This window comes from Glandiceps talaboti, chromosome 20 (genome assembly GCF_964340395.1).
Source record: "Glandiceps talaboti chromosome 20, keGlaTala1.1, whole genome shotgun sequence".
Taxonomy (NCBI): Eukaryota; Metazoa; Hemichordata; class Enteropneusta; family Spengelidae; genus Glandiceps; species Glandiceps talaboti.
The window spans coordinates 3217151-3229022 of record NC_135568.1 but is presented as its reverse complement, the minus strand read 5'-3'; the positions used below and the strand labels follow the sequence as shown (position 1 = coordinate 3229022).

Here is an 11872-nt window from a genome sequence, read left to right as displayed (position 1 = left end):
ACAATTTCAATAACACGTGTTTGTTTTTAACTTGATCATTTATCGTGTGGAACTAGGATGCCAGGTGGTTTCGTATTCAACGATAGACAAAGTTGTATATTTTTATGATTCATTTTCTGGTATTTCTACTCATGTGACAATCGGACATGTTGTTACGAAAAAAATCAATGTATGAAATACGACAGCACAGTACATCAAGTTATTATCCTATAAAAGTATAAATCTCTAGTGCAGGGTCTATGACTAAAGTGACACGGTCTGTAACCTCTGTCCCATTTTCGACTGAAGTCAATGTACACAATACACATACAAGCACACACTAATACTCACTTAGGATCTTGTACCTACCACATTGGAAATTGATAGCTATTGCTATTATTTTAGAGTGCAGTAGAAACAGTTCTCTGTTGAACTATAGTTACACAATAATGACTTGGTGATTAATATGGCTTTGATTCATTACTAATACAAAACATGGTTACTTGTCTCAGACTTCATTCTAAGTTGTAAGCAGTACCTCTAAAATTGTTTAGTTTGGGTTTGAAGTTGTTTCTATGCGTAAAAATATCATATCCCATCCGTTAAACAACATATCAACCCAGTGTATTGTTATCTATATCTGCTGTACTATTGTTATTTCTACAGATAGTGGTGAATTATGCAGAGATCTAAGAAACGTTTCAATACAACACTCCTTTTCTGTGCTGTGTTCATCTTCGTCATCTTCGATTTCGAAGGTAAGACAGTTGTTAGCCTGGTGAAATGATACATTTGCATGCTATTCTATAAACTTTCGATCTATAACGTTCTATAATGTGCATAGACATGTTTAGTTCTTTAAACAAAGCTTTCTTTTATAGCAATGCTGGTGTCCTGGTTTCACATTACATCGAACGTGTAATGAGATGTACACTTATCACAGCTGAGTAATTTGATTCCATTTCTTGGAGAAAAAACACACACAACGTGATTTGACAGCTGAGTACAGCTGAAAACCAGTTATCTGTGTAAAATGACTAAGTTGATAGCAAAATTATGACAGCTGCATCTGTACTATAATGATCCATTTATGCCGGTGATAAATCAACTAAGATCAGACTTTCTGGAAATATTGCAGCTGTTTAACAGTCCGTCAGTCGTATTACCAATTTTTGACTTATGGGCGCCGAAATGTCTTTCCTGTTCTTAAAATGTTTTGGTGACGGGATACAGTTTACGTATAGCGTCACTTAGAATCAAAACGTTGAACTTCAGGGAGCGACGTGTACTGATGCCGCAAAAAGGGAGAATTACCTGTGGCCTATTTCACTGCACAAAATCGCGGCCAGAGTTTGCGAATAGACTAGATGCTCTGGGATACAATGATTAAGTCAATACAGATCGTCAAAGATGTCCCTTTTTGACTTCCCATACAATAACCTTTACATCATTCCAATTCATTATATTACGCCGGACGTTTACAAGTAGACATTCACGGTTATGCCTGACAATGCAAGAACGATGACACTCCAGTAGTATTTTCCTAATGGAATGTTGAGTTTGGATGTGTAAAGAAAAACACTGGCACGACATCAAATGTTTTACAAAAAAGTGTCACAATAAGAACCGTGAAGAATTTCAACTACGATTCAGAAAGTATTCTAAGTACGTTGAGTTATTCATAACACTGGTGTACAGAATGCTAATTCAAGTCGTAGTGCTTTACTTTCCCTCCTTTTCTTCGACCAAGAAGACAATGACATCAATTAACATTGATACACTCTGACTAGATAAAACGTAACTACAGCCAGTGTAAGTGTTTCAACGATACTATTATTAACTATTACCAAATGGCGTTTAAGGAATTGTTCAACCCAATAAGCTCAGTGTAGCGATTCTGATTGTTAGAGTCGTAACACAGGAGTATTCCGATGTAAAATTGAACAACATATACGTCAGACATTGTCACACCTGATGTCAAATTGTTGACTTATTCATAAGCCAATGTTAATTACGAGTATTTTTACATCCAAGATAATTGCCCTATTGCAACACCTTTAATATAGGCCGAGCGTTAAAAATTTCGTATATACTTACATAGTCATTAAGCTTATTTTTGATACAGGCATATTGTAATACATTGCAGTGCCTAAATACTCAGTCCGTGTTTTATTTTTTGTCAGACTCGTGCTTAATTTAGAAGTACCTGAGTAGTCTTGGTGTGTCTTATTATAAAGCAATGCTATATACACGTTATGCTATTTGATTCATTATTCGTATATGAATTAACCGGCTTTTACCACGTTATTCTGGATTTAATAGGGATTATAGCCTTAAAGTCCATGTATCTAGAGTTAAGTTATTCCTATTGTTCATCGCCCTATTGTGTCGTTAACAATGGCTTGTAATTGATCTATTTATAGCTTCCATACCTTTGGGTGTCGCTATGTGGAGTCCAACTTTGTAGTATCTAACTGTTAAAACGGGGTTGGTGTGGCCTTTTGCCCATCAGACACAATCTTTTTTAAACCTCTGACACAATAGTGGTATGAGTATAAACATAGACATAGTCAAACCCTAAACCAACAATTACAGCGGTGCTGGCACACACACACATATGGGTATGCTGTACCTATGGAAGTATATGTATATAATTCCATGCTGTACGTAATCCCAGTATGACAAGATAGAAATACGTAGCACTCATCTACATTGCGTCATTGGGGAAACAGCTAAAGTGAAGGTACGATTACTATCTTGCTGTTAACGTGAACAGGACGTGATTCAGATATCTGTGGTGTCATTTTAATACGTTGAAATAGACACGATAGTTCAATGACACTATCAAATGACATTTAAGGAAACGAGAAAACACCCATCTGCTTAGTATCAGTGTCAAATCATTTAAAATGGATGAGAATTGAGATGAAACTCATTAGACAGTGACAGTGTTGTTAACTCCGATTTGTGTCATTAACTTTTGACCTATATATATAGTATAACGTAATAGTCCTTTCAACACAAATAAGTTGAACAAATGAGTCAGAGATCAAAATGTTTATTTGAGCTTTAGGTATACGCTTGTTTCGTACAGCTATGAACATGCATATAGCAATTGGAGTGATTTTCATTTATGTACGAAATGCACCAAATCATTTTTACCCTACAACATTATCAACCATAAAACCACTGTAACAGGTGGAAGTGTCGACTGCGCCACCACCGTTGTTACTGACACCATTACAACACTACAAACCCCACAGTTATTATTTCCACCACCACCACCACCACCACCACCACCACCACCACCACCACCACCACCACCACCACCACCACCACAACCACCACCACCACCACCACCACCACCACCACCATCGCCGCCGCCGCCACCACCACCACCACCACCACCACCACCACCACCACCACCACCACCACCACCACCACCACCACCACCACCACCACCACCACCACCACCACCACCACCACCACCACCACCACCCCCACCAGCGCCACCACCAGCACTGTTGACCCCGTACCTGCATTACCAAATCTTATGCACTGGTATAAACAGTATATGTGGAAAAACCCAAATATACACATTTTACGATTGCGATTTGAAATGTTTAATTACCGATAGAATGAAAATCAATGCTAAGATGAGATAGAACCAGGTAATAACGCCTAATTATTTGCCATTACAGGTATCTGTGCATCACCTGCCTATCGTCAATTACTACGTGATCTGTTTGATGACTATGATCCATTAGTCAGACCTGTTTACGACATAAATACAACAATCGATGTCGATATGTCATTTTACGTCGCTCAAGTATTAGATATGGTAATTAGTCTCTTTATACAATACTTAGGTTTTATTCTAGAGTTAGCCTTTTTAGAGAATGTACACACACATTAGGCCTAACAAATAATTGTTTGGTTCCGGTTACCCGACCCCACCTAGCTTTTCACTGTCGACCCTAAACTTTTTTTTACGTATTCGATACAAAAATAATAAAATTGCAAAAATTGTGAAGTCTCATGAGAAGTAGTGGATTCGGAAACTGACATCCACTTAAAAAGACAAAATAAAACTGTTCTTCCAATCTGTAATGACTGTACATCTGATAAGAAGAAATAAACAACACAGAGACCATTTGGAAAACAATGGAAAACCTGAACTAGAAACTCACACAGAAAAAAAAATCTACCTACCGCACACCTATTCTAAAATTGAGCGTAATAGGAACCACACCATTTTTTATTAGGCCTTAGCATCAATATTACACATTTGTATCAAATTTGCAATGAGGTCAAGAAAGGGGAGATTAAATAGACCACAACATATTCTACTTTAAATGGCGACCAGATAGGACAGATTGTTACAGACTGGTACACTTGCAGACGATACAAATTATATGCTTCTTAGGGAGTGAGGCAGTAACAAGGGTTACGTCATTGTAGTTTTATTTGAGGGGCAACGACTGAACAGTCATTTGAGCACTTGTTAATAAAAACATAAATTTGTTATTTATATACAGTTTGATCGTTGCAACGACTATTGTCTAAAATAAACTACCGGTCATTTTTTTTTGCACAGAGTGAGCGCAAACAGTTTCTGAAAGTGAACGTGTGGGTAACTTTGGTGAGTATGCAAATATATAATTCTGCCTCTTCTGTTTTCTTACAAATATCATGTATCCACTTCAGGGAAATACTAGTATCGAAGTAGGAGAACCGTGAACCCGTTGTGATTCTTCTTGGACGTCTTCTCAATGAGAGCCCTTCCTCCCCCCTCCCTGGTCCAATTCTCATTATTCTGCTTCTCAGTTTGTCGGGATGAAATGTTATACCTGTACTTTTAATGCAATTACAGATCAAAGAATCTAGTCATTGCACCGTAATCTAAATGATGAGTGTTATATCTTTACTCATCTCATTAATATCCTATCACGAGAACTAATTTCACATTTTCAGATATGGAAAGATGAATATCTACATTGGAACTCATCAGAATATGGAAATGTTACGACGATTAAATTACCAGCATATAAAGTATGGACTCCACAAGTAGTACTGTATCAAAAGTAAGTGTTAGTATTGACTTATGGCACTGTCTGTCTGTCTGTCTGTCTGTCTGTCTGTCTGTCTGTCTGTCTGTCTGTCTGTCTGTCTGTCTGTCTGTCTGTCCGTCCGTCCGTCCGTCCGTCCGTCCGTCCGTCCGTCCGTCCGTCTGTCTGTCTGTCTGTCTGTCTGGATGTGTGTGTATGTATGTATGTATGTATGTATGTATGTATGTATGTATGTATGTATGTCTGTCTGTCTGTCTGTCTGTCTGTCTGTCTGTCTGTCTGTCTGTCTGTCTGTCTGTCTGTCTGTATGTATGTATGTATGTATGTATGTATGTATGTATGTATGTATGTATGTATGTATGTATGTATGTATGTATGTATGTATGTATGTATGTCTATGCCTGCGCGTGTGTTGTGTGTTTCTGTTGTCTAGTGAATATCGACAATAGGACGAAAAGAACCCGTTTTTGTCTTTATCACTTTATTGAGCATCAACGGTCTTCCATCTGACATTAGATTCTTATTCTCGCCTTTTTCATAACAGTGCCGATGACCAGTATAGAGATTTTATGAGTAAAGAAATTGTAAAAGTGTCCTCCACTGGTGACGTCATGTGGGCAGCACCAGTTATCTTCATCAGCCATTGCATGATCAATGTCTATTACTTTCCATTCGATGAACAAGAATGTGATCTTAAGTTTGGACCTTGGCAGTATGATGGTACAGAAGTGTCCTTAGATGGTGGAGGTACGTAACATATATGATACATGTTTGAAAAGTCTGGGACCCGTCTATGAATTCAGAGCGTCGAGCGAACGTCTTGGAAAGGTACAAGCATTTGCCATTGGTTTTGCCCATATCCAGACAGGCTGTGTGGCAGTGTTCTGTTGTTTAAAACGTACATATTGAGAACAGACTATCAAGGCAAAAAAAGAGCCCCCCTTGATTGACTCTTTACGCAATTTCCGTTTTAATGGTTACCATCCTCTACAACATGGTAACATTTTTAAAATTGAAAACGTATGTATTAATTTGAACTACTTCAGGTGATGTCAGTGTTTACCAAAGTAACGGAGAATGGGATATGCTGGATCTCAAAGCCAAAGGAAATGTAGAATATTACGTGGACGATCCTGGTGTGCCGTATACGGATGTGACGTATACACTTCATCTTAAACGTCGACCAATCTTCTATGTGTTCAATCTGTTGATGCCGTGTGGTTTGTTGTGTACAGTAACGGTAGTAAACTTTATACTACCGACCGAGTCAGGAGAGAAAGTCAGTCTGGCCATTACAATACTGTTATCATTGACTGTATTCTTGTTACTGTTTGCGGAGAGTATGCCACCTTCTGACGTCATTCCAATCATAGGTAAGGAAATTTACGATTATAATGTACTGAATTGTATTATACTATATTGATACCACTTTGACATGTCTTGCCCTGCACGGTGAATGAATGAATGAATGAATGAATGAATGAATGAATGAATGAATGAATGAATGAATGAATGAATGAATGAATGAATGAATTAATGAATGAATTAATTAATTAATGAATGAATGAATGAATGAATTAATCAATCATTTTTGTTTATTCTACAGGTCAGTTCTACGCAGGCGCACTATTTCTTGTGTCAATGTCTTTACTTGCATCAGTCATCGTATCCCAGTATCATTTTAGTGGCCCCGAACGAGGCTGGTTATCTGGAAAAGTCCAACGATTCATATTCAACCGCCTCGGCCCTTTGGTTGGCCTGAAGTGTCCAAACGAAAAGACGGAAAATGGTGACACACCAATTGGAAGGCATAGACCGCCCTCTAGAGCCCGAAGTCGTTTATGGTGTTCAAACAGTCGGGAAGCATGGCTAGAAACGGATAGTATCGAAGATAAAACCGATAATTGTAATGACAATCTGGATTTTTATCAGACCAGGAGGAACGATAAAGATAGATATCGTAAAATGAACGAAAAAACGATTGCTGCGATATCAAGATTACAATACGAAATGGATAAATTAACATCCTACTATGACATGAAGTTACAAGAAGAATATTTGAAAAAGGATTGGCGCCTTTTTGCTGTCATTTTAGACAGAATTTTTCTGATAATATACTTAGTTGGACTATTAGTTACCTTGTTAATTTTGATTTGCCAACTATAAAAATGATTCCAACACGTATATTGTTTTTTTTTTGCGTTTAACGAAATATGTGTTGATGTTGAAGAAAGTTTACGATCTGATGCCTATACTAAAACTAGAGATGAACATTTAAATAAAGTAATGTGCCTTCTGGAAATGACGAGAACATATCACGTGAAAACTTGTTTATGAAATTATAATTGATTCGTATATGAGATTTGACGAAGAACAGAACAATTCAAAAAACACATGAACGAAGAAGCGAACAAAACCCCACAAATGAACAGGTTCGATTTACATATATCTGTATATATCTGAATAACTGAATATATAATTCTACATTCTTTATGGAAGTTTTAGTTTCATATATTGTTTCTACTAATGACTCGATGAATGGGTTGAAAGTTCCAAGTCGTCCGTCCATCCATCCATCCATCCATCCATCCATCCATCCATCCACCCAGTTCCAAGAAACACGATTTGAAAGTTCCAGTCGTCCTTGCGTCCAGTTTAATACAAGAAACACGATTTGAAAGTTTCAAGTCGCCCTTGCATCCAGTTCCAAGAAACACGTCATCAGTAACATATAGACTTTAAGCTGTCAGTGTTATATTCTGTATATCATATAAAGTATATCTATGCTATACTATATATATAATGTATATACACCAAGGATAGATGACAAATATACTTGTATAGACTGTTGACAGAATCAGACTCACAACGGTGGCTGTGATCTCAATCACGAATACACTGTGTTCATCTCACCGCCCTAAGCATCAATATATCACGTGACACATTTAGTTTAATATGTAGATTTGCAACGTACGCCATTAACTTAAAAGGGCATTGTTGATGCCCCCCTTTGTTCGCATAACAATACAAACGACCTTGTATAAAATACAGCAATGACATATATACTTATACAGACATCTCAATATATTAAAATATTAGATCTATCATATTTTATGTGTATCATACGAAAATTGATTTTTTTTAAAATTTTGCATTGTCGTTTGAATCTTTTCATATTATCGAATTGTGCGTTCATAGTTTTGTATTTTTTCCGTTAAGTGCGTGGAATTGTTAACTAGGACACGGTGATAACGGCTGTTAGATCCGTCGAAGTAGGAAAGACATATAGATTGTTAACATGATATATTTGGTTTTTGATTATTCATGTAGTAACAGCTATTTCTAATGATGATTATATTATCACCATTGACAATGCTAGATATGCACTTGTTGACTTCATAATGCGTTGTATGGTAAGCTTACTGGGAGCTCGGCTATGAATATGTTACCAGATGAAAAACAGCAAATCACTTTTGCACTCTTAACTTGAAGAAGTACAATGGAAGCATGACAGAAATCTTACTGACATTGCTACATTATATTTCCATTTCACTATCTCGTCAGATCGTCGCGGATTGTCTCAATATGTAACATATATACACATGTATAATGTAGAACATAGGTATAATGTCAGGTGACGTCATGACCTACTTATATCTTGCCTTGGTATCCTTTCTGAAAGAATACTCATTCGAAACATCAGGATTGATTTCATTTATCATTTATCAGGACTGTTCTCATATGAGAGAGAGAGAGAGAGAGAGAGAGAGAGAGAGAGAGAGAGAGAGAGAGAGAGAGAGAGAGAGAGAGAGAGAGAGAGAGAGAGATATTTCTTGCTATTCTTATTGCCTCTAATGTGTCATTAGCATTTTAGTCTGTGATCATTCAAGACGGCGAACCCTAAACATTATTTTATAATTTTAAAATGGATTGGAAACAAGTTTCCTATGGCAAAGTTTAGAGAGAATTCAAGGACTTCGATTTTCAGGGAAAGTTGTCCTTGAGCCACATTCTACCTGAAATGAACTTTGATAAACCATAACCGGCTATATATATTTGATACATGACATTTATTACATTAAAATGGCTCAAATATGAACAAAGCAGATATATCTAGTATGTTCAAGTTTATGAAAATCAACGAAGCGAATATTGTACAAAAATATCGCTATTAATGCTAAACAATAAAAATAAACGTCGTCAATTCCATATTGTATTATAATATTGTACCATTGTCAGCCGATCATTTTATTAACTTACTTTATCTCTCTATGTAACAGAGTGTCCTTTTATATTTGTAAACCTATTTTAGGATTCTGTGTCGTCTAATTTGCTGTAATATAAACATAAAATTGATACGCTTTGCTGATTTTTGTCATAATGTAAAAACGACACAAACATCTGCTAGTTGAAAATAATTAGACTATTTTACAGCACTACGTCACAATGCAAATCACGTGACATTGTCCGTGTTATTGTTGTCTCCTCCATAGCTATATAATTTCATATTTTGTTATATGTAGCCTAGTTTTTCATTTCCGTAAGTAATATGAATATTTTTTTTCATAATAGTTTGTCGTTGATAAAATACAAAGCACGCAAAGCCCTCCAAAATGATACTGTTTATAACATTGTCTGACTTCTCGTCGTCAGTTTGTCTGTTTTCCCGCCACAATCTGAATTACAACAATCTAGAAATGTTTTATACTTTTCTTTGTCGTTTATGTGTTTGGGTCATAGATAAAAAACAGTCTCTATGAAATTATCGTCATTGACAATGGATAAAAGAATCGTCGATTTGTTCCCTCCCTCTATTCATGCTGTTGTTGTGAATTTCCATACAGTATGGTACCCTTTGTATAGCTATTTTCAAATTATTTGTTTTGCGCTTCTGATATCCTGTCCAGCTCCGATCTTTTTACAATATTGCAGGTTTGTCAGAGTCGATCATTAGATCTTTTGTTGGTATGTTAACATAAAGCGCTTTAAACTGTTATTATTATTGCAAATAAAGCAAACCGTTACAAAAAATAATACATTTTCACATCTAAGCCGTCGCTCATTTAGTCTGAACTCGTATAAATTCTCCATCTGAATTAATAAAAACATGACTACATAATATTTCCCCTTTCTGGATTTCCTTCTTCTTGTATTTTTTGTTTTGATATTCAAATAAATAGTTTGAAAATATTCCTGGCATTCATTGCAATTCAAACAAAGGCATGTATACCTATATCGTTCGACGTCCGTTAGTCTCACACTCCTGCTTCAGTGTGTCTCACTTTATATTACAATGCACGTACATTTTGTCTGCATTACTTGGATCTACTCTGGTGATTAACTTAACTTTTTCGCATCTATAAAATAGCTTTGTTCAAGCATACAACACTGGTTAAATATGTAAATGCAAACTCGAATTCACCATTTACATTAAAATCTGCCAGCAGTTAATTAACATAACTATATCGGACTGAGTTTGATTTTACCCGCTAAAACTTGTCTGAACGAATTTCTGACTGACTGTAATTTATGAAACGTCCTATTTTAGAGAGGGATCTTTAAAAAAATCATTTTTATTAATTTAAGCTAAATCAAAGTGAGCAAACACTTAAATCTTATTGAATAATATTACGAAAGAAGTGTTAGAATTTGATGTCATATATCATTTGTCAGCTTGGAGTGGAAATAGGCTAATGGAGAGAAGTTCAAACTGTTGAAGCATGGACAAAAAGACAAGGAGAATAAGCAACAAATGAGCGAACAGTCTTAACTCGTCAAATGTCAAGCGTAAATCGACATTAGTCTGCATCTTGATCACTCCCATAGGACTAGCTGGAGCCAAGAAAAATAAAGATCTGTGCACAAATAAAGTCAGATTTGATATTGACAGTGCTAAAAGGTTGTAATGTTCATGGTTTTCACAAATCGATAAAATCACCTCTATATGAGTCTTATTTGCTAGTAAAACTACATAAAATTAGGATTGTAACAAATACAAGACCTATGTTGAGTAGCAAGCACCGCGTACGCGGAGATAAAACTTTAAATATTTGCAGTTTCGTTGTTCAAGAAAATTCAAATGCATTCTCAGGTGAAATTGAACAAAAAAAAATTAGGAGTGACTATGAAGAGATCAAAACCATATATATATAAGATATTTGATTTCGTTAAAAACAAGATGGCGAACCCAAACAGTTATTTCATCATTTGAAAGGGACTTGAAACAAGTTTTTATGAAGCACAGTTTGAAGAGACTTCGATAACTTTGATTTTTAAGGAAATCAATACTTGAGGTGCAGGTGGAATCACATCAACTAAACATCATTGCTCAACTCAGTGTCAATATTTGTAGTCAAAGTTTCCATAGCAACATATCGCAAATTTCATATTTCATAACAATACTTTTGATAAAGTTAAATCGAGAAATTTCCTGGGTATTCTTAGTTTTAGGTTAAATATATATTTCCTTAGTATGCATAATCAGTAGAAAGATAACATTAGAGTAATTATTCATTTGGTGTGATTGTAATAATAATAATAATAATGAAGTTTATTATTGTGTCAAGGCCATTACGATATTTATGGTATAATAATAATGCGAATTTATTATACACCTTTCCTCCTGAGAGCTAAAGGCGCTCACAATTATTACCCCATGGCACGGATCAATAACAGCATAACGACCCTTTATACTTCCTCAACTCCCTGGGGAGCATACACTCCACTGCAGCCTCTATAAGCGCACAGCATTTAAGCATTCACTTTGCAACCTCTATCCTACCAGGTCCCAAATTAAACAGCCGAGGTTGACTGAGGCACAATCA

The 11872-nt window shown here is 36.0% G+C and overlaps 1 protein-coding gene across 1 annotated transcript; it reads left to right on the top strand.

Moving 5' to 3' along the window:
* The first annotated feature begins 658 nt into the window (after positions 1–658).
* On the top strand, positions 659–7214 carry LOC144450963 (neuronal acetylcholine receptor subunit alpha-10-like). Its single transcript, XM_078141721.1, has 7 exons — positions 659–737; positions 3681–3820; positions 4577–4621; positions 4954–5063; positions 5593–5795; positions 6095–6421; positions 6655–7214. The coding sequence occupies exons 1-7, from the start codon at positions 659–661 to the stop codon at positions 7212–7214; spliced, it is 1464 nt and encodes a 487-aa protein (XP_077997847.1).
* Positions 7215–11872: the final 4658 nt, after the last annotated feature.